General features: G+C 37.7%; 1 protein-coding gene across 6 annotated transcripts in view; it reads right to left on the reverse strand.

Moving 5' to 3' along the window:
- Positions 1 to 6,024: 6,024 nt before the first annotated feature.
- The window catches only part of aak1a (AP2 associated kinase 1a), a 67,922-nt gene continuing 48,943 nt past the window's right edge, over positions 6,025 to 25,003 (reverse strand). For 3 of the 6 annotated variants that reach the window (XM_052108451.1, XM_052108450.1, XM_052108454.1), the window contains 3 exons: positions 23,254 to 23,394; positions 20,443 to 20,553; positions 6,025 to 8,546 (listed from right to left, as the gene is read on the reverse strand). In XM_052108451.1, coding sequence (XP_051964411.1) covers positions 7,780 to 8,546; positions 20,443 to 20,553; positions 23,254 to 23,394 — 1,019 coding nt within the window. In that variant the 3' untranslated portion in view covers positions 6,025 to 7,779. Of the gene's footprint in view, positions 8,547 to 14,262; positions 17,058 to 20,442; positions 20,554 to 23,253; positions 23,395 to 25,003 lie in introns of those variants that run through there. The other 3 variants (XM_052108455.1, XM_052108452.1, XM_052108453.1) reach the window with 3 other exon arrangements.

Genomic DNA, 25,003 nt, shown 5'->3' on the forward strand with positions numbered 1-25,003 from the left:
GTCTGGATATCAAAGATATGTCGCCAGTAATACCAAGATATAATTCTAATTTGACAAGGAGGTTTTTTCTTGTCACTAAAAAAAAAAATACATTTTCTGTGCAGTGTTGTTACATAAACTACAGCAGTGCTCAAAGTGTTTTATGATTAACCAGATTAGTGGTCTATCAATGTACAAAATGTACTATTTAAATCCACTCAGACTGCCAATAATTTCTAAAACGCAGGGACGGATTGACGGATTAACAGACGGGCCTCCGACCAGCAGGGGGCAAGCTGCAGAAACTTTACATTAAACAGAATTATATATATTTTTTATTTGTATTTTTTTTACAGACATTTATTATTTTACAGTAACAGAGCAATGTTGAACATTTTGTTATATGCTTCGTTTCGCAGTTATTATTAATAATTGCTAAATAATAATAAATATGCCTTGTGCTGCTCAGTCAGAGCCCTCTTTTTTAAATATAAAAATAATAATTGAGCATTAAACGACATGTTTTTGACGGTAAACAAAATACAAGTAAAAAACACAACCAGGTGGATCTATATAAAGAAAAACAAAGCAACTTGTGAACAAAGCAAAAAGTGAACTGGTGAGAGAACCGAACTTTAATGACGTTGTGGAAGTCTTTTCTTGACGAAAAGCAATAAAGAGACCATCAGCTAAGGTAAGAACATTGTTATTTTTCTAGGCTTGTTGATATGTTGCTAGTGTTTATGTACTGTATTGTCTTATGATAGCATGATCTGGAGAGGCTTTATATCTATAGTAGATACTGATCATACATTTGATATTACAAAAGCAGGTATGTTGTCTTAAAGTTGCACGTGTGATACACATGTAAACAATGCTGAGGAAATGTGCTGCTACCAGTGGATCATTGACATCCATTCATCTACACTGCACTTGAAGAAAACGCTGCGATGTGATTAAGGTCACTCTGATTATATAATAATTAACAGGTGTGTGTGACTTTCTTTCTTAAGCAGAACACAAATGAAGATGTTTAGAAGAATTTCTCAGCAATTTTGGTCCATACAATGCAAGTGAATGGGTGTCATACATCGGAAACTCAAAAAATCACACAAGTCAGCGTAAAAGTAATCCTTATGACTCCCAGTGATTAAATAAATGTCTCCAGAAGTGATTTGATAGGTGTGGGTGAAAAACAGATAAATATTTTAACTGTAAGTTCTCCTCCCTGCTCACACTGTCTCCACTTTAACCTCCACTTTCACATTCTTCTTCATGTGTTTTTGGTGATTCACATTCTTCATGCATATGCCCCCTACTGGGCAGGGAGAAGAATTTCTAGGAAAAAATGGAATTAAATATTGATCTGTTTCTCACTAACACCTAAAATATAAATTATGTGATCCAGAGTGCATTTGAACAGCATGAAGCACTTTCTTATGATGTGTTACATTCATACGAGCAGACAGAGAAGTAAGTTTGAAGTAAGTTTGGAGCAGAAGAAATAGAAATAAACCTTGTGTAAACTGTCAGCTTTACGATAAGCTAAAATGCTATTTATAGCCATTTTACATACATGTTACAGGGCACGATCATATTTTTTATCAAGAAAATTTGCGTTGGATCATAATTATTTTTTTTCTAGTAAGACCTTTGATATTAGGTTAAAAAGTTTTGCTGTAAAAATATCACAATAAAAAAAACGTAAAACCATCAATTAGATTTATCTTGTTTTAGAAACAGTATAAGATATTTAGGTTTTTAAGAGAATTTATTTTTAACATGTGTATTTTGTCTTACTGTACTGGCATAGTTTTTATAGTCAAAACAATTGAAAAAAATCTACCAATACTGAAGAAGTAATCCAAAGTATTTAGAAGACGGTACAGATATTACTGGGCACACTTCTGGTTTGTGTATGTTCCTATTACATTGCCCTTCAGCTTGTTAGCGATTTCTCATATTGCGTGACTATCAAATGTGTAGTCCAACGACAACTGCAACAGTTTTACATTGCTTAAATGGTCTAAAACTGGGTTTTCCATACAGTGAAAAATTTCCCTCAGCACAGTATACTCTTCAATTGGTTGTAAACTCAGCAAAAAAGAAACAACCCTTTTTCAGGAATCTGTATTTTAAAGATAATTTTGTAAAATACAAATAACTTTACAGATCTTTATTGTAAAGGGTTTAAACAAAGTTTTCCAAGCTTGTTCAATGAACCATAAACAATGAATGAACATGCACCTGTGGAACGGTCGTTAAGACACTAAGTCATTTATTTTTTTAACTAACAGCTTACAGACGGTAGGCAATTAAGGTCACAGTTATAAAACTTAGGGCACTAAAGAGACCTTTCTACTGACTCCTGCACAGGATTGCTACATCCGAATATTACACCTGCGGGACAGGTACAGGATGCCCGCGTTACACCAGGAATGCACAATCCCTCCATCAGTGCTCAGACTGTCCGCAATAGGCTGAGAGAGGTTGGACTGAGGGCATGTAGGCCTGTTGTAAGGCAGGTCCTTACCAGACATAACCAGCAACAACGTCGCCTATGGGCACAAACCCACCTTCGCTGGACCAGACAGGACTGGCAAAAAGTGCTCTTCACTGACGAGTCGCGGTTTTGTCTCACCGGGGTGATGGTCGGACTCACGTTTATTGTCAAAGGAATGAGAGTTACACCAAGGCCTGTAATTAAGAGGGGGATTCATTTGGATGCGGAGGGTCCATCATGGTCTGGGGTGGTGTGTCACAGTATCACTGGACTGAGCTTGTTGTCATTGCAGGCAATCTCAATGCTGTGCGTTACAGGGAAGGCATCCTCCTCCCTCATGTGGTATCCTTCCTGCAGGCTCATCCTGACATGACCCTCCAGCATGACAATGCCACCAGCCATACTGCTCGTTCTGTGCGTGATTTCCTTTAAGACAGGAATGTCAGTGATCTGCCATAGCCAGCGAAGAGCTCGGATCTTAATCCCATTGAGCACGTCTGGGACCTATTCGATCGGAGTGTGTGGGATAGTGCCATTCCCCCCAGAAATGTCCGGGAACTTGCAAGTGCCTTGGTGGAAGAGTGATCAGATGGGTTATAGGAACTTTTTACAGCTTTATACCATGCATGCAATAGAGATGGTAAGTGGTATCTCTCACAGCCTCATTTTCATTCCAGTTAAAATTCAGAGATGGCGCTACTGTGAATAAGGACTAAATCCATTTGAAAACTCTGTTTTCAGTTTCCTAACGTCAATGTTTTCCAAAGAATGCGGTAATGGAGAGCGTTTTCGAACCGCTTCGATTTCAGTGGAGGAAAACACTGGGTGTGTCTCAATCAGCTCCCTATGTTGTGAATCAGTATATCATGGACACGAATTCTGGCACTGGCAAGGTCCACTGAACACTGGGACACTTATGACTCAATCACTTGCGACACAATAACGAGCTTACGCATTCAAGCACCGCTGTTATAAATCAGCACCAGAGCTGTATAAATGGACACTATCATTCATTTTCATTGAAGATATTCAAATGTACAGTGTTATTACAACAGATAAATGGCATAAATAAAGAAATAAACCTTCTTTTAACAACTGTAATATTTAATTAACATATTAGGGTTATTCCTACAATTTGTTGATTTTAAGTCCCCAGTAAGAATTTTTGTATTTATAAAGTTTAATTTAAATTGATTACAACTGTAATAGGCTTGTTAAAGAGAATAGAAGTAATGTAAAACATCAATGTGGGCGTTAATTGAAAAAATTATTTCAATTTTTTGCACCAGTTTAATTTCCTCATGTCCCCAAAGCTGCATCTTAAACATAATTGGCAAAATAAGTGCTAAATAATTAATTGTATAGTGGAATAACTTAGAAGTTTAAGTGATGTTTTACATTCTCTCAATAGCATGTATTATTTTGTATGACCCGTTATTATTTTGTTATGTTAGTCATATGTGGTCAAGCATAACATGTTTACCCTGTTATGGAAAGATATAGGAAAAATAATGTTATTTGTCATTTCTAAGTATTCATGTTAACAGAACTAAAATCATCACTATACATTTTAAAATATGTTAACTGGATATCATTCACAGACCATTTACAGCTGTGGCCAAAAGTATTGGCAGTGACATACATTTTGTGTTTCACATTTTTTTCTGCTTCAGCTGTTGTGGTGTTGACTCAAATTGTTTCTAAATTATTGAGCAGAGTGATCAGATGCATTTTAAATAAATGCAAAAAGCTTCATTGGCCAATGAACTTTGTCACAAAAACCCAAATTTCACAGTTTTTTGGCCCTGGCACAAAATGATAAGCTAACATCAGTTCACTAATCATATCAGCAGCACCTGGGAAAGTGAACGAGTACTAGTCAGGTGAAATCACAGATTATAATGGATTATAAGAGCAGACTGATTGCTATAATATGAGGGAAGAAATGCTTCCAATCATTATGTTCTTGTTTGCAATGGTTACCTCTAAAGAAAGACATGCGGCCATCATTGCTTTGCATCAAAATGGCCTCACATGCAAGGAAATTGCTGCAATGAATATTGCACCTGAAAGAACCATTTACCAGATCATCAAGAACTTCAAGGAGAGAGGTTCAACTGCAGTGAAGAAGGCTTTAGGACATCCCAGAGTGTCTAGCAAGCACCAGGACCGTCTCCTCCTGTGGAGTCAGCTACGGAATCGTGTCACCACCAGTGCAGAGCTTGCTCAATATTGGCAGCAGGTTGGTGTGAGTGCATCTGCACGCACAGTGAGGCGAAGACTTTTGGACAATGGCCTGGTGTCAAGAAGGGCAGCAAAGAAGACACTTCTCTCTAAGAAAAACATCAAGAACAGACTGAAATTCTGCAGGAAGTACAAGGATTGGACAGCAGAAGACTGGTGCAAAGTTATTTTCCTTCTGACTGTTTGGGACATCTGGAAAATCGATAGTCCAGAGAAGAAAAGGTGAACGCTACCATGAATCCTGTGTCGTGCCAACAGTGAAGCATCCTGAGACCATCCATTTGTGGTGTTGCTTTTCATCCAAGGGAGTGGGCTCTCTCACAATTCTGCCCAAAAACACTTCCACGAATAAAGAATGGCATCAAAATATCCTGCAAGGATGCAATTTGGTGATGATCCTTGCATTTTCCAGCATGATGGAGCACCATGTCACAAGGCAAGAGTGATAATGAAGTGGCTTGGAAACCATTACATTGAAATTTTGGATCCATGGCCAGGCAGCTCCCCGGATCTTAATCCCATGGAGATCCTGTGCTCAATCCTCAAAAGGCAAGTGGACAAGCAGAAGCCCACAAAATGTGATGAACTCCGAGCACTAATAAGGCAAGAATGGATCGCCATCAGTCAGGATTTGGCCCAGAAGCTGATATCCAGCATGCCAGAGTGAAGTTTTGAAGAACAAGGGTCAACACTGTAAATATTGACTCTTTGCATATATTGAGTGTTTTGCCAATAAAAGCCTTTAAAACTCATGAAATGCGTATCGTTGTTTTCCAGTATACCATAGAAACATGTGAAAAAATTATCTACAAATAGTGAAGCATCAAACTTTGCAAAACACTAAATTTATGTCACTGCCAATACTTTTCTGTAGTGGCAGTGACATATGTCAATGCTTCGACTGTAGTGGTTAATTTAACCCACTGAATGTCACCCCTGTTACTGTCCACCCTGATGCAGCCCACCTAACCCAATGGACACCTGAGATGGTTATCATTTAGCTTGACCTGTATGATTTAATAATGTACAATTGTATAAAATATTCATGTCTCTTTAATGATGAAACGCAAAGATACCTATCAAAGTTTCTTTTAAAGTTTCAAAGCCGAAAGGTCACCAGTTATAAGGAACATCCTATTTGCGTGGACATGCATGCCTAGTAAAGTACAGCCCAACATACAGCTACATTAATATAATGTGCATTTTTGTTTGCTTCAATTATAAATCAACACAATGACACTTTTTAAACAATAATTATCATTTATTATATATGAGAATTATGTATACAATGATGTCAACCTTTTTCACCTGTGAGTGCTTTGCACAACTCAAGTATTTCAAAAGACAAGTGCTTTCAAATTCATTCCACAACCAACCACAAACAACAAAGTTATTTCAACATTAAACATACAAAAACATGAAAAATCCCCAATCTCACACATATAAAACACCTTTCCAACAAGAGCAACGTGGATACAACTCAATTGCAGCCCATTTAATATAAACTACACCTCATTATTCCTAGTGTCATTTTGAAGAAGTGTAAATATACTGTACTGAAATGCACCTTTCGTATATATGTACCTTAATGCCCCAATTCCTACAGCCACATTTGTAGAGATTTGGACCCCTAGAATACATTTGTGTTTACTATTGTGATCAACGCATTTAACACTGGTATTATTTTTGTAACATATTGATTGTTTTAATTTCCAACCAGTTAAGTAATTGAAAAAACTCCATGGTTGAATACCATGCTCATGTTAATATGTGTAGGATGCAAGTACAGAAAGTTGTCAATCAGCCAATAATTTTATACAACATTCATGATATACCTATTATAAGGAGAGACGACATGAATCAACCTGAGGTTAGGTGCCTAGTTCACGTCAAGGGCACAATGGTAATATCTCCTGAACTGCTTTTTAATGTTATTGTACCTGCAACTTTTCTTTATTCTGTATGCCTTACCACTCCCAACAACAAATACACTGAAGCTGCAGTACAAGCAGTACAGAAATGCAGTGTCATACAGAATTATTGAGTACATATGGTTGTAATTTTATAAGTTAGTTTATAAAACATTTTATCTTAGTCCATTGTACTTATATGTACTGTATGTGTTTGTGTTGGTAAAGTTGAGACATTTTATATTTCACCACCAAACATGGAAATTGCCCATATTTCTGATATACAGCCTTTTGTTACACTATCAAGCAAAACTTTTTCAATCTGTCTAAAACAATCAGAATTTAATAAAAGATATATAAACCATTTAAAAGAAGTTTTAAAAGAAGATTTCCCCTGGGTCTTTTTTTGACCCACTAATGCATTTTAGGGGGGTGAAGTTACATTACTTGCGTTCTAGGGTTAAACTGAATTTGTGCATAGATTTTTGTGCATATACTGCAGCTTTTATCAGGGTCTTGCTACTTGAGCTGCCCATGTTTAACATCTATAAAGGGAATGTGCACTCTGTACTAAATGCTAGACAAATATAGCATTGGACTCCAACATACTACTATGGTCTCTGCGCAAAATTATCCAGCATCCATTGGATTAAATGTCCAGCTGTATAAAATGTCCTTAACAGTAATGTGCTAAATACGATAAGTTGATTTTAAACACTGTAAATACTATTTAGTGCACTCAACTTCAAACAACGCACTGTGCACTAGGGTGTTGCTTATACGATATATCCATATGCACAGCTTATTTTGCTTGCTTTTGTTGGCTTTTATGCAAAAACATGGTAGTTAGGGAAATAATTAGTCGGCGTAATTACTGCAGACCAATCTGTGGTACAATAGCTGATATGCAGGACAGAAGTGAATCTTGATAGTATAAGAATGAGCTGAGGTAGCATAAGATGTCACACAATTTAAACTATACCCAGAGATATACAGCCAGAGGCCATAAATGTGCTTTATTCCTTAAAATATTGAAGGCCTACTCATTATACAGCATTTTACCAGAGCAAATAAAGATATCATGTGTTAAGCTGAAACTTTTCAGTGTGTTGTTGATTGTGTGGTTTTACAGAAGCTATATTCTCAGTGTTTATTAAGTCGGCCTTTAAGGTGAAAAGGTGCTGAGACAAACGGGTCACTGGAAGTGACATCAGACGCCAGATCGGACACATCAGGGTCTGAGGTCACGGGTCCTTCATAGTGTCTGGAATACTTCGAGAGTGCCTGGGGTCGAAAGGGCAGAGGGGTCACCTGGCCAAGGATGCTCTGGTCGAGGCTGACTGGATGGGAAGAACCTGGATGGGGGTGTACAAATCGAGGCTGGGCCACTGGAAGGGTGTAAACCTTTCCAGAAGTTTCCTTCTTCCTACCAAATGGGGCTTGGAGAAAAACGTCAGGCTGCTGAGAGCGAGTCGGGAGGCGTGGAAAAGGAGCATTGGCGAACACATCTCCATCACTATCTGTTTCTTGTCCGATTCGAAATGGAGCTTTGAAGAAGACATCGAGATTTGGATCCGTGACGGGATGTTGGACTTGTAACGGGAGTTGAGGCAATTGGTTTTGAGCATGAGCAGGTACTGAGTTCTGTTGCGTAACCAGTGAGGATTGTGGAACAGATTCTAAAGACATCTGCAGGTTACTTTGGGCGTCATCCTCATCTGAGTCTTGAAGTAAAGGTCTGGAACCACTGCAGTCCAGACTGGGAGTTTCTTCGCCACTCGCCTGTGACCTTAGTTCATCTTTCTCATCAACTTCATCTTCATCACTGGAATGAAGACAGGCCTCAACAGGGTTCTCAACATTACCAGCCTCTAAAAGTGTTCCACACCCATCACTCTTACTGTTGGCATCTGCAAAAGAGGAAAATGAAGAAGATAATTGAGAATTAGTGACATTGTTGCAATTATGTGACAGAATGAAGACTAGTTTACAGTGAGCTGTCCCAACCCACTCTAAAGACAACTTGCAATAACAGTACAAGATAATTAAATTGTAAGAAATACAAATGTTCGAGTTGGCTCCTGAATTTTACTCCCATAGAGAGCAAAAGGAACCAATGAACAATGTTGTTACTATTTTTCCTAGGTTTAACTCCCAAACACAAACCTAAAGGCACGGTCAACACATACCTTTTAATGGCAAAATGTATTTCATGTCATGAGACTATGTTGGCTTTTCTTAAAGTAAGAATCCTTATGAACGTTGAATGGTTGTGACCAATGGTTCATTGGTTATTTGGGCCAAAAGTACACTATGTGGAGACCCAAACATCACACCCATATGTGCTTGTTGAACCTTTAATTTTAAAACCATTTGCATTTATTCAATAGTTTTTAAAATCCAGCTTCCACTCTTCTGGTTCAACTTTCCATGTTGGAACATAGCTGAGGGGATTTGCTCGCATTCAGACACGAGAGCATCAGTGAGGTCAGGCTCTAATATTGGGATAAAATTGATTACTAACCTTATCTTTGTACCGTTATATCCAATATTACAACTTTGTTGTCATGAAGACATAATGCTTTTAAACCCTGTAATCCCAGAAAGCGATTTTATTACACTATAATCATGTTAACACCTAAAATATTTGTGTCTTGTGGCTATACTATAGAGACTGTGTGCATTATAATGTTTATGGACCAGCCCCATTCACTTCCATTGTAAGTTTCTCACTGTAACCGGCAAAAAATAAATAAAAAATAAAGTAAATTATGTTTCATGGTAAACAACATACAGAATATGACGAAAATGCTCAACTGGTGTTAAACCCAAAATATATGGGGGTATCCACATACTTTTGGCCATGTGGTACCAATTGTTTTTCTATAACTGTTTTTCAATGATGATTATACAGAAAATTACAGGACATTTACAAATTGTCAGTGTGTTGTCTCTCAATGACAAGAATCTGTACTCTCAAAAATAAATGTTGAAGTGAATAAAAATCAGGAGCGGCATTTCTTCAACGTTTCCTTCAAAACATGTACATGGGGGGACTACACAATGAAGTTGTACAGCAACAAAACACAAATAAAGCACATTCTACTACAGTATAATTCACAGCACTGACAAATTCCACAACTAATGTTTAACATCTACGACAGTTACCATTCACAAACAGCAACCTTGTTTCCACAAACTGTCGCTATTAGTCCTTCAATAAACCACATGTTATATTTTCAAGAAATGTGTGTAGTCAGTACTCCACCAAGCTGTGCATAAATGAACACACTGACTGAGAGAGCTGCTATATTTATTCATTTGAGACGTTTTTGTTTAGTTTTCAGTGAGAAGAGACATTATTGTGAATTGTTGAATCTTGCATTGGGCAAGATTAGTTTGCTCAGTGATGTCAGAGTTATAAACTAACATAACTAAATACTCCAAAAAAGCTACGTGAGCCATGGAAACAAGGAGGAAACTGAAAAGGCATGATGATTGAACAGACACATAAGGGCAGATGCAAGTCTTACCTTAAAGATGAAGAAAATGGTCAGCAAATGTATCAAAGGATTAATACAGGGCACTAAAAGCAGGACTCAAAAATAATGGCCCACTGGCCATTAACATGAACATCTTTGTGTGGTTTTAAGCCTCGCAGACGTTAGCATTTTGTTTGCTGTAATGTTGTGTGCATTGTTTTGGGAATTCTGTTAAATTCTGCTGATGTTCAGTAAATTAGGGCGGTGCCGACACAATCAATTGTGGCAATCCTTTTTTTCCTCACGATATTGTCTCGATAATTTATACTCAAAAATAAAACTCTTTGGCTGAACTTAATACATGCTGGTGTGGAGAACTAATGAGTGCAGCTTGGTCACTATGCTATGGTAAGCACAGAAATTGCTCAATGGATAAAGCGATATGTAGAATATTCAAAACGCATTGGTCCTCAACATAGGCTCAAACTCCACTCTTCACCATGATGAAAACTACAAAACTACAACATAACAGAAATTCTTCTAAATCTCACCAAAAGAAAACATTAAACACTAACAAGTCTCCCTGTAGCGGAACGACCCGCCCCTCCCTCTCGAGTGGGCTGGAGAGAGGAGAGGCGTAACATTAATGAATCTTGTTTGGGCAGCGGATGATGAGGCACACTTCATGTGAGTTGAGCCTCATCTACGCTGCCATTAAAAAAAAGGCAGAGCGCACCTCTCCTCGGGAAGCTGGCTTCCATCTCCTTGTGCACACACACTGGCATGCTTGCATGTCCTGGAGCAGAGTGAGGAGGGCACTGGCCGGATTTGATGCACGCCCACTCACTCGGAACCTCTGCGCTGGTTAGATGAAAAGCCTGGAGCGGGATGGAGAATCCATAGGGACAACCTCCCAACCATAAGGGTAAGTGGCACTTAATAAGCATTTACCCTGTGATTGGTTGAGGCGGTCATGTTTAACCTGTGTTTTCTCTGTTCCCAACCTAGGTGCGAGTGAGGGGGTGAGCTGGCCCAGAGAGGTATCCCCTATATGCCCACTCTGACCATAGGGCCTATTTGAGAAAGTAGCATTCCCCTGTGGACAGCTTAAGATTGTGCACCTCTGTCTTCAGACTCTGTGTTCGGATAGGGGCATGGGAGAAGGTGCCGCCATGGCCATGCTCGGAGGGGGAGTGGGGGTGTGATGTGGTGAACGAAAGACCCCTCCTTCTCGTCATCGTCGCCCTGCCTCTTAGGGCCATTCAGCCAGGCTCACAGTGGGAGTGAGCTAGAGAGAGGAGAGGCATCACTTTTATGAGCCTCGTTTGGGCAGCAGATGATGAGGCACACCTGATGTTTGTGGAGCCTCAACAACACTGCGCCTCTCTTCGGGGAGCCAGCTTCTATCTCCTTGTGTGCACACTGTCATTCTCACATGTCCAGGAACAGAGGGCGGAGTGTACCGGAGGAATTAGATGCTCTGTTCCTTGTCAGGGATGCCACTGCCCCTCGTGTCCCAGAACCTTAAGAACGGAGCGCGTGCAGATGTCAGACCCCGCTGATTCCTGGACCATCGTTTGGACACTTTCCACTTTGGACACTTTTCTCCCCCTTTTTGAAAATTTTCTGTTAATTTTTTATTAAAAAATACATGCCTCTCCGAGGCTTGATACCTGATACCACACCCACTGTGTCACTGTCTCTTGCTCACCCCACCACACTCCCCTTTATATGAATCTTACACAAAGACTTATAAAATAAAACTTAATTCAGATTTTATGAGTGAACGCACTTAGCTGCATAGAAAGCAATAGGATGCACCCATGCTCCCTATTTACTGAATGTACAGTGTGCTGTCTGTCAGCACTGGTCTCAGAATAGTTCGAAATGCACCTTATTTCCATCCGTACTCCATATAAATTCTGTGAAAATGCACAGTAAATATAGAAATGCATTTATTAACATGTTTTTTTTTTTCAACTTTTGAGGGAATAATGTCCCAAAATCCACATATGTGGACATCATGTTTATCAGTGCGCTGACGTGCGAAAAATGAATAAATTTTTTAAAGCGCCAAAATTATAGTTTCAAATTAAATGAAACTAGATGCTACTCTTAAAACCCAAGCAGGTTTCAATGAAAAAAAGAAAACCATGTCACGTGACACGGTGCGGCAGAAATTTAACCCTTAAATGACAGTCTAGATTTTTGTGAACAGTATTCAGTTGGTTTAAATTTATTTCAGTTATGCGTTGCGTATAGCAAAGCCAAAATACAACGTCCACACATGTGGACACGGGGTCCCACGAGGTCAACCAAACAAAAAATATTTAAGTTGTCCCAATGCAAATGTATTAAGAAATCTGACAAGACACTTATTTAAATTGAATAGACTCAGTTAATTTAAGTTCACTTGGTTACATGAGTTTGAGTAATATGAACATGGGAGGATTGAGTAAAACTGACAAAAAAATTAACTGATAGATATTTTATTCTTCTATTTGTGTTGTCAAATCACGTCCTACAGTTCAAGAATTTAAAGCTTGAGTGGGGGCCTGGGTATCTCAGTGAGTATTGATGCTGACTACCACATCTAGAGTAGCGAGTTCAAGGGTAAGCTGAGTGACTCCTAAGCAACCAAATTGGCCTGGTGGCTAGAGAGGGTAGAGCTACATGGTGTAACCTCCTTGTAGTCGCTATAATGTGTGGTTCTCACTCTCGGTGGGGCATGTGGTGAGTTGTGCGTGGATAGCACATAGAATAGCATGAAGCCTCCACATGCGTTAGTTCTCTGCGGTAACGCGCTCAACAAACCACGTGATAAGATACACGGATTGATGGTCTCAGACACAGAGGTAACTGAGGTTCGTCCTCTACCACCCGGATTGCAGCGAGTCACTACGCCACCACGAGGACTTGGAGTGCACTGGGAACTGGTGCACTCCAAATTGGGAAAAAAAACTGTAAAGTCTTAATAAACACAAACTCTGCCTGCCGTTTCTTAGTGTGGCCAGAATCTGTTCTATGAGCGAGAGATATTGAAACTGAACCCGCAGATGCTCTCTTTCTCTCACGGACATTCTAGGTCTCTCTCAATCGCAATAAGATTATGTTATTGTGATGAGTTGTGATATACGTATTGCAATACATATCGTTAGTTGCAGTATGTCACCGAATAGCTGTCTGACATTTCTAGCAAGCATAGAAAATATATATATTTTGATTAAACATTTAAATGTTAATTGTTTTGATGGGTTTGTTGAAAATGTGGGCAGAATGGTAGAATCGAAACTAATGGTTCAACTGTACATATAGTGTAATATAACTGTATTATATTTAGAGGCCAATTAACTGGCCAATATTTTAAGGTTATCAGCTTCTGCCAATAACTGTGTCCACTTGGCAGATGTGTTCACTTCCCTTGTGTCTGTTCCAAAATCTACCAACAGCCTTGACAATGGTTAAACAACATTTTCAGCATCAGGTTACAGCATCAGCCACTGAAAACTCATATACTGTAGGTTTACCATTATGTAACTGTATCGATTATCTGTGTAACATGCTTTTGTTTGCATATATACTACTCACTGGGGGAGCAAGAAGTATGGATTGCAATACATGAGTAAAGGGATGTACACTAAAGCTTTATTCAATTCAATATACAATATGCCTTGTGGATTAATGTTCCTGTTTTGTACTGGATTTTTAATAAATGTTTCATATTTTTTTAAATATAGTTTTAATAACATATTTTAGCACCCATGATTGACTGAGTAAATGAAAACGACCATGAAATTGCATATGTGTACTGGTGTTACGCATGCATACTTTCTGTCAAACAGAACGCTTGTATCTGCTCAAGAAAAGGAAAAGAGTGCAAAAAAAAAAAAAAAAATAAAACAATTTTAAAATTATAAACGTCTTACAGTGCAGATTCTGCAAGGGGTATTCAAAGATATGAGCAGAGCTATTTGTGTGAAAGTGTTTAGAAGCAAAAATGAGTATGCAAGATGCTTAGTCACTAACTGCGAATATAAAACAAATGCGTTGACGTTTTTGACACCACAGTTTGTCAATTTCACAGTTTGCAAATCTGACCGTTTCATGCCTGATATTCATTAAAACACTAAAACACAGCTAAATATCCATTTATATCGACACCTTTATTTAATATTCTCCTTTAAAAAATAAAAATGAACACACTGCATCATTCCAAAAATGCATATGAACTGACAGCATTCCAGTATGGAGAAGACCTTTTTTTTGGTCTAGATTGGTCGTCGTCATTACTGTACCCCCTGATATAGACTGTAAATCATACACACTGCAATGCAAGATTATGCACAACACAAGACTACTTTTGCCACACCACTAGGTGCATTTCTAAGAGTAATATAAAGCACTACAGTCAGATTGCATAGGTTAGCCACATTAAACCAGCACAGGTAAAGACTAAAGAAAAGATAAGCAGGGAAAAGAAAAAGAAAAATATACCAGGTGGACAACATAGAAAACCTTTATATAAATGTATCATTATACAATAATGCTCTACCGATGCATCTATGCAGTTATATCTCAAAAGAAATGAATGAAAATGTTCCACATATTCAAATATGAAAATGCCATGTACATATAGACATTATATATTCTTTTATCTTTGATATGTCTGTACAACATGACATTGTCGTCATTTGTGTGCATCTGCTTTGGGAATGTTCTCTCAAGAATGAATCAAACTCGGTTTTATCTCTCACAGGCAAGACCTCAGGAGTATTTGTCCGTCATGGGCTCTGGCTCAATGTAATGAAACAGATAACATGAAATAAACATATCTTCTTATATTTTTAATTGAATAGGATTAATAATAGCAAGCTTATAAGAGAAAGTAACGGCTAAAACGAAACCCTCAAAAAGAAACGTTTTCATCATATTTCACCTGAAAATCGAAAAATATGACATTTTAATTTCCATACAAAACAAAATGAATCCTATTTTTAGGACAACTAAGTATTTTCACCAAACAATCTAATTCTCATTAATTTTATGTTAAATAAATATATACAACGATCAGCCACAACATTAAAACCACCTTTCTAATATTGTATATTACCGCTCTGTACAATTGTGTTGAGACGTATAGCATCTCATAATGCTATTCTGAGATGTGGGTTGGCGCTGTTTTGGCACCACGAGGGAGACATACACAATATTAGGCAGGTGGTTTAAATGTTGTGGCTTATCTGTGTATATATGGTATACTTACAATTCTAAGTATAAAATTGTTTACAAATATATAATATAGTTATTTTTTCCTGCATTACAGTAAAGACAATGAGATTTTTCCATATTACAGTAAAAAGAGGGAGGTTTTTCGAAATAATAAAGATTGAGATTTTTCCTTCTACTTCTGCATTGGATATTGAATAATGGGTTGAGGTGCTTCATTGTCATGAAAATAATGTAATAAAAAAGGTTGTTGTGTTGGTTGTATTAGATTTCTTTCGATTTTTGGGTGAAATATGAGCATATCATTTCTTGACTGTTTCGTAAAATGCACTCAAAAATAACTGGTGCTACTGTAGGTAGATTGTCTTCCAACACCCTATCCTCGTGAAAGTTAGTCTTTACTTTTTTTAGCAAGCAACACTCTGTATCTACATTTCTTAGAGCTTTATGGATCAAACTTTATTCAACACTGAATCTCAGCAAAATTGTGATGTCACTATCTACAGTAAATATTCAAGTCTATCCAAAACATCCTTCACATGAAAGACCCCGAGAAGAACAACAAAGGAGAACCACAGACACAAAATAAATTTCAAAATGACAAAAACAAACATTAGATCTTGTGGCCTTACACAAAGATAAATAATCTTTATCTTATAATAAATAGCATAATAATAACACACATTTTATACAGATTCTCAGTTCTTACATTGATACTATAGACACTCGCATTTACCCCCGATATAATCTTTTATTTATAGGGGTAGTAGCAAGTGTAACAATTGCCACATGGACACAAATAAGTGAGATATAGCAAAATAAAAAGAAGCGGAGAAGAAGTGAACAAGTAAATTAACAAATGAATGGAGGGGGAAGAGACAGAATGACTGAAACTAATCATGAAAATCACAGGAATTAAATACAAGTGTCTTAAGAATCTATAGAGCTATGAGAGAGTACATGAATGCATTTCAAAATGTTGTGTGCTGCTGTTTATAGCTACTACTGCATGTCTAGATCTTTATAGGACACACACACAATTTTATAGGACTGGCCAAAGGACAATCCCATAATGTAGGTTGGGAAACTTTTAAGATCACTTTTAAATGACTGCAATTATTTTCAGATTTCCTGACATTTGCTTTTGGCTTTCTATGCATGCTTACATGCTAGAGTTTAGGTTGTATCAACAAATGCTGCAAATCCATTGATTTAACAAGGTTTTTTGCATTGCAAGGCTGTAGAGGACATACACAGGGGTTTGTAGAACTGAACAAAAGTGAGAACATTTTGACTTATTTAAATTATTTAATATTTTGTCACTTCATATCAATCCTAGTTGAGCTGTACATTTTTGGAATATAAATTATCTTTGGTTAAGTGAAGGATTGATCAACGATGGAGTCGTGAGAATATTTCTGGGTCAGCAGAATCAGAGCAAATGGGAACAGAAAGCCAGAGTAAAATATGGGAAAGGATCCTCTAGGGTCAACTGGAAGAAGACAACTAGGGTTTTATGGACTACCCAAGGTTGAGGTTTCTAAACTCTGTTAGTGTATTTAAACCTTCCCCAGTTGCCCCATCCATCCCTCCCTCCCTCTCTCTCTCTCTGTTTCCTCTACAAGTCGATGAGTTGGTCCACCAGCAGAAGAGAGCGTGTCAGAGAAGGCAGACTGGTCTCAGAACTGCCACTGTTGCTGTGAGAATGACCACCTAGAACATGCCGGAAAGAGAAAGAGTGAGGGAGGGAAAGATAGAAGAGAGGTGAGAAGTATGTGAAAAAATGGGGATGAAGGAAAGATGAGTAGAGGAGGGTGGCAGAGGGTTGAGAAAAGAGAAAAAGCAAAAACCAGATGAATAGCAGGAAATAGAAATCATAAAACGCTGAAATAACAGAGCAGCGTAAGAAGGATTACGTGTGGCCATGGCTGAATCAAGAAAGCAAGAAAGAAAAACAAACCAAAAGGCGAACACGCTTAAAATATTTAAATAAAAGTCCAGAGGTGGATTACAGGAGGCAATAGAAGACAATCATTGTGATGGCAGGCTTTGGTATTTCCAGACCAGAGAAACATTTGAGATGCAATGCGATGATATTAATGATATTCTCTGAGAGAATTCTGTATTCACATGGCTTGAGGCAAAATCACATAACTTTTTTGATGCACATCTAAAGTGCATTCATAAAGTATTCAGACCCATTCATTTTTTCACATTTTGTTATGTTGCAGCCTTATGCTAAATATCACATTGACATAAGTATTCAGACCCTCTGGATCATCTTTGAGATCTTTCTACACTTTGATTGGAGTCCACCAGTGGCAAATTCAATTGACTGGACATGATTTAGAAAGGCACACACCTGTCTATATTAGGTCTCACAGCTGAAAATGCATATCAGAGCAAAAACCAAGCCATGAGGTCAAAGGAACTGCCTGCAGAGCTCAGAGACAGGATTGTGTCGAGGTGCAGATCTGGGGAAGGCTACAAAAACATTTCGGCTGCATTGAAGGTTACCAAGAGCACAGTGGCCTCCATAATTCTTAAATGGAAGTTTTGAACAACCAGGACTCTTCCTAGAGCTGGTCGCCCAGCCAAACTGACCAATAAGGGGAGAAGGGCCATGTTAAGAGAGGTGACCAAGAACCCGATGGTCACTCTGGTTGATCTCCAGAGATCTTGTGTGGAGATGGGAGAAACTTGCAGAAGGTCAACCATCACTGCAACACTCCACCGATCTGGGATTTTATAGCATAGTGGTCAGACTGAAGCATCTCCTCAGTGCAAGACAATTGAAAGCCCGCTGGGAATTTGCAAAAAAGCATTTAAAGGACTCTCAGACTTTGAAAAACAAGATTCTCTGGTCTAATGAAATAAAGATTGAACTGTTTGGCATAAATTCCAAGCATCATGTATGGAGGAAACCAAGCACCGCTTATCATTTGTGCAATACCATCCCAACGGTGAAGCATGGTGGTGGCATCATACTGTGGGGGTGTTTTTTTAGCAGCAGGGACTGGGGGGGTTGAAGGAATGTTGAATGCAGCAAAATACAGAGATATCCTTAATGAAAACCTGGTCCAGAGCACTCAGGTCCTCAGACTGGGCCAGAGGTTCACCTTCCAAAAAGACAATGGCATTAAGCACACAGCCAAAACCACACAAGTGTGGGTTAGGGACAACTCTGTGAATGTCCTTGAGTGGCCCAGCCAGAGCCCGGACTTGAACCCAATCGAACATCTCTGGAGAGACCTGAAAATGGCTGTCCACAGATGGTCACCATGCAACCTGACAGAGCTTGAGAGGATCTGTAGAGAAGAATGGCAGAAAATCCCCAAATCCAGGAGTGCAAAGCTTGCAGCATCATAACCAAAAAGACTCGAGGATGTAATCGCTGCCAAAGGTGCTTCAATTAATTACCGAGTTAAGGGTCTGAATACTTATGTCAATGTGATATTTGAGTTTATTCTATTTAATAAATTTGCAAATGTATCAAAAATGTAATTATGGGGTTTGGAGTGTAGATTGATGTGAGAAATCTTTTAGAATTTAAAGCATTTTAGCATAAAACTGCAACATAACAATGTGAAAAAAATTAAGAGGTCTGAATACTTTATGAATGCAATGTATACTCCAATCTAAATTCTATAGTAATACATTTGCTACTCTGTTTCCATTGTAGTTTTATGTGCATGTCTTCTTGTCAAATAATATGTATCCACCTCAGATGAGGATGTTTTTTTATGTGTATTTTGGAGATTTTATTCGCAACTTAGTGTTTCCATCCATAATTTTTTATGCAATATCCCAACGTTTTCATAAATGTACACTAATGGTCAAAAGTTTTAAAACACTTACAATTTTGTTTTTTTTTCCACAATTTAAAATAATAGTAAAATCATCAAAACTATGGAATAACATTAATGGAAATATGGGAATTATATTATGACTTAAAATCCAAAATAAATCAAAACTGTGTTATATTTTAGCATCTTCATAGTGATCAAACTTTGCCTAGAATTTGCAGACATGAACTCTTGACATTTACTCAACCAACTTCTTGTGTTATCACCCTGGGATGCTTTTTAAACAGTATTGAAGGAGTTCCCATCTATGTTGGGCACTTATTGCCTTCTTTTCTTTATTTGGTCCAAACATGTTTTAATTACATTTTAGTTTTATAATGAAATAAATGAATATGGTGGCACAATTATATTTTTGTCTACAAACCTAATTTCAAACATTTAAGCATACGCCTTCAGATCATAAGATTTTTAAGATCATGAGAAACATTTCAGTCAAGTGTTTCAAAAGTTTTGACCGGTAATGTATGTGGATGTAAACCCAGCTACAGGCTACAGGTCTGAGGTGTATAGTTTACATTTAAATGTACACCCAGTATTTTTTTCTCTCATTATAAAAGTTTTACTCCTAAAGAAATGAATAGTACTTTTGAAACATGAATAATTAATCATGAGCACTCACAGGAGATGAAGACTTCAGTCATATACGTAACATTATAAAAGTTGTTTTATTCTACATGGAGAGGGTCCACTCATGGGAGCAGCCATGTTAGGATCACATGACCAGCCAAAAACTACTTGCTTAATCTTATCAACTGGCCTGTTATCGAACACTTTCACTCATGGATTAAATGAATCATGGCTGATTGTGAATACTGAATTTCTACAATTGCATCAATAACTGAAAACTAGTTTGAATGATGCTGCATCCACACCACTAGGTGTCATGAAAAATTATTTCTTAATGAGAATGTTGTCTTCTTTTCCACTACAAATATCTAAACATCCTTAAAACAAGATACATTTACTTGAGAAGCAAAACTGCAGAATTTGATCATTTACAAGGTACATGACACCTGTTGAATGTAAATATATGTGTCACCCTGATGTAAAGACAAGATCTGGACTAAGTTTGTGATGTAGAGTCAGCAGCTAAAAAAGTGTTTCCCAGTTTAAGCAAGTAACTCCAATAACAACTGTGTCTGGGAAACATTTGACAGTAGAATACCACTTTGGTTTAGTGAATTGTGAAGTTATGAACTCATGCATAATCTTGCTTTCGAAAGCTCTCTTACCTTGACTGGAGGTTTTGGAAAGCACTGGAATTGGGTCAAACTGGTTATCAGAGCTTTGGTCCCCAGTCCCAGTGGACTGGAAGCCAGAGAGGAAGTGAGCCGGATCAGAGGCTGCAGAAGAAGGTTAGTGCCCCAGCAGGCCAGCCGAAAGAAAAAAGAAAGAAAAAATTTAGTGAGAGTGGTAGAGAGAGAAAGAGAGAATGAGTAAAGACTGCAGATGAGCAAGTCGGCAACTGACTAGTAGGTAACATTAGAAACAGAATTGCCCTAAACATCAAGTGCTTTATTTCTAAAAGACTATTCACACAGTGCCATGACAACATGTTGAATTGAAACATCAATGTCATCCCTTAACAAAGAGCATGACATTTTAATTGACAAATTAATTGACCTATTATTTTCATGATGAGAAGGTTGATTTTGTTTGTTGGCTTTTCAAAATGCATAATTTAGTTACCCATTTGTCGTGTTGCTCTTTGTGTGAATACATCAAGTTGATTTGCGTTGGTTTGTTGTGTCACCCTGAATAGTTTCATTTGATTCGCATTGATTTTTTTGTGTCGCTCTTTGGCTGAATAGTTGCATTTAATGGATGTTGATTTGATGCACAACATTTGGTTTGAATAGTGGTATTTGATTCACATTCATTTGTTGTATCACTCTTGGTGTGAATAGTTGTATTTGATTTGTGTTAATTTATTCGCACCAAATTTTGGCATATTATTCACATTGATTTGTTACGTCGCTCTGAATAGTTCCACTTGATTTGTGTTGCTTTATCGCGCAACATATGGTGTGAATAGTTGTATCTGATTTGTGTTGCTTTGTTGCATCGCTCTTGGTGTGAATAGTTGTATTTGATTCATGTTGATTTGTTGTGTCACTCATAGTGACAATAGTTGCAATTTATAACGTTGATTTGTTGCATCACTTTGAATAGTTGTATTTGATTTGTATTAATTTGTTTGTGTCGCTCTTGATGTGAATAGTTGTATTTGATTCATGTTGATTTGTTACATCACTCTGAATAGCTGTATTTGATTTGCGTTCATTTGTTTGTGTCGCTCTTGGTGTGAATAGTTGTATTTGATTCATGTTGAATTGTTACGTCACTCTGAATAGCTGTATTTGATTCCTGTTGATTTGTTACATCACTCTGAATAGCTGTATTTGATTCCTGTTGATTTGTTACATCACTCTGAATAGCTGTATTTGATTCCTGTTGATTTGTTACGTCACTCTGAATAGCTGTATTTGATTCCTGTTGATTTGTTACATCACTCTGAATAGCTGTATTTGATTTGCGTTCATTTGTTTGTGTCGCTCTTGGTGTGAATAGTTGTATTTGATTCATGTTGATTTGTTACGTCACTCTGAATAGCTGTATTTGATTCCTGTTGATTTGTTACGTCACTCTGAATAGCTGTATTTGATTCCTGTTGATTTGTTACGTCACTCTGAATAGCTGTATTTGATTTGCGTTCATTTGTTTGTGTCGCTCTTGGTGTGAATAGTTGTATTTGATTCATGTTGATTTGTTACGTCACTCTGAATAGCTGTATTTGATTCCTGTTGATTTGTTACGTCACTCTGAATAGCTGTATTTGATTCCTGTTGATTTGTTACGTCACTCTGAATAGCTGTATTTGATTTGCGTTCATTTGTTTGTGTCGCTCTTGGTGTGAATAGTTGTATTTGATTCATGTTGATTTGTTACGTCACTCTGAATAGCTGTATTTGATTTGCGTTCATTTGTTTGTGTCGCTCTTGGTGTGAATAGTTGTATTTGATTCATGTTGATTTGTTACGTCACTCTGAATAGCTGTATTTGATTCCTGTTGATTTGTTACGTCACTCTGAATAGCTGTATTTGATTCCTGTTGATTTGTTACGTCACTCTGAATAGCTGTATTTGATTTGCGTTCATTTGTTTGTGTCAGCTCTTGGTGTGAATAGTTGTATTTGATTCATGTTGATTTGTTACGTCACTCTGAATAGCTGTATTTGATTCCTGTTGATTTGTTACGTCACTCTGAATAGCTGTATTTGATTCCTGTTGATTTGTTACGTCACTCTGAATAGCTGTATTTGATTTGCGTTCATTTGTTTGTGTCGCTCTTGGTGTGAATAGTTGTATTTGATTCATGTTGATTTGTTACGTCACTCTGAATAGCTGTATTTGATTTGCGTTCATTTGTTTGTGTCGCTCTTGATGTGAATAGTTGTATTTGATTCCTGTTGATTTGTTACGTCACTCTGAATAGCTGTATTTGATTTGCGTTCATTTGTTTGTGTCGCTCTTGATGTGAATAGTTGTATTTGATTCATGTTGATTTGTTACGTCACTCTGAATAGCTGTATTTGATTTGTGTTAATTTGTTTGTGTCGCTCTTGGTGTGAATAGTTGTATTTGATTTGTGTTAATTTGTTTGTGTTGCTCTTGGTGTGAATAGTTGTATTTGATTTGTGTTAATTTGTTTGTGTCGCTCTTGGTGTGAATAGTTGTATTTGATTCCTGTTGGTTTATCACACCACATTTGGTGCGAATATTTGCATTTGATTTTGTGTTGATTTGTTGTGTCGCTCTTTGAGTAGTTTCAGCTGATTTGCATCATATCTGGTACGTAGCTCTTTTTATGAATAGTTTGCGTTGATTTCTTGTGATTTGCATTAATTTGTCACGTCTTTTCCTTGATGCCAAGTTTTAGTTGGTTCAAGTTGAGATGTCAACAAAAATGATGACCTATCCCCACTGACTGTGGTGTTTTGAGTAAACTACAACTGTGTTCATTCAGTGTGTCTACGTATTACCCTGGAGGGATTGTCCACTGCTCAGAGCAACAGGGGTAAACTGGTCCATAGACGAGGGGGGTGAAGCCAGTATTTGAGCCCCAGAGTACGGGTGAGAGAGAAGAGGACCATTCAAAAGAGAATCTCCTGATACAAAGGATTCTGAAGGACATAAGGCAAATGAGGAAAATAAAGGATGACAGGGAACAGAGGGAACAGAAGGATGAGTGAAATTAGAAATACATTAATATGATAGAAAGTGGCAAAGTCCCTAGATGGCTTGATCCGATGTCCATGTGACTTTTTTTTTGCATGTTTTATCACTCACCAGGTGAAAAGCATTATTCTGATTGTTTAAAAAAGTAATAGCACCCCTCTCCTCAACATGCCACACGAGTTGGGGTATCATTCATGAGTTACACACACCTAATTTGAATACTTGGGGGAACAAACCCCTAACCATAGTATAAGGAATAGTAATAGAGGTATCTGATAAGTGTAATAAGTTTAACTAGATAGGTAAACATAGTCAAGACAAACTTTGATAGCTAGATAGAAAACCCTAAACCATTTCTGTAAAATAACAGTATGTTGGCTTTGTCAAGCCAACATAATTATTGTTACAGCAAACATAGCACAGTTCCATCAAGTTTTGTGATACACTTTGTAATAAACAATTTAGCCACCATGTGGCGCTATAAGCAATATCTACAGACACAAACACAGATCACATGCATCACTTTCAGGAGAGGATAAAGCAAGATCAGGTGACACAGCATTTCTAGGCTCTTAAAGAAATACACTAAAGCTCATTATTTATACTGCCAATAAGGATTGATGAAGTATTATATCACCATTGTATGAACAAAGTTGTGCCACTGGTTAATTCTTATTGCTGCCAACATATTATTGTGTTGCTTATCACTCAACCCAATCCATCCACATGCTCACATCAAAAAGTGATGACAAGTTATAGTTTTACTAATGAGGACAGATACAGATGAGGTTACATGGTTATTGTGCGTGTTTTCATCACCGTTTCATTAATCACTCCTGTTATTGATAAATGTTTATTAAGCAGACCAGCCACAGTGAAGAAAGGATTCTAATGGACCAAAGATCCTGCTTTATATCATGATCATGGCTCTGTTCGAACCTAGAGAGCTGCCTACCTAGAAACACTTATAGGCACAGATGTGCTCCCAACACAAATGCTCTTCTAAACAGATTACAATTATTCTAAAATATTAAGGCAACATAGCATGTATTCACATGTAATCCCAGAATGCATGCAATGAGTTTGTAAAATAGCCAATAGATTTTAGTTTCCATCACAACAGTGAACCATAACTTGCTACTTACTATTGCAAGTCAGAGGCTGGTGGTATTAGGGGGAGGGACATTCTCTTCCGAGAGAACATCTTATTAGACACAAATTTGGATACTGCCCTTAGTACAAAATGAGACATGAATGTTTTTGGTTGTTTTCCCAGAAGAACAAGTATGCCGCATCGTAGAGGAGAGGGAGGGAATTATTTTTCTGAAACAATGCAAAACTTTTTGCGATGGAATGCAACATTTAAACCGATCAGCTACAACATTAAAACCACCTGCCTAATATTGTGTATGTCCCCCTCGTGCTGCCAAAACAGCGCCAACCCACATCTCAGAATAGCATTCTGAGATGATATTCTTCTCTCCACAATTGTACAGAGCAGTTATCTGAGTAGATCTGAGTAGATACCGTAGATTTGTCAGTTCGAACCAGTCT

Source organism: Xyrauchen texanus, chromosome 37, assembly GCF_025860055.1.
Source record: "Xyrauchen texanus isolate HMW12.3.18 chromosome 37, RBS_HiC_50CHRs, whole genome shotgun sequence".
NCBI lineage: Eukaryota > Metazoa > Chordata > Actinopteri > Cypriniformes > Catostomidae > Xyrauchen > Xyrauchen texanus.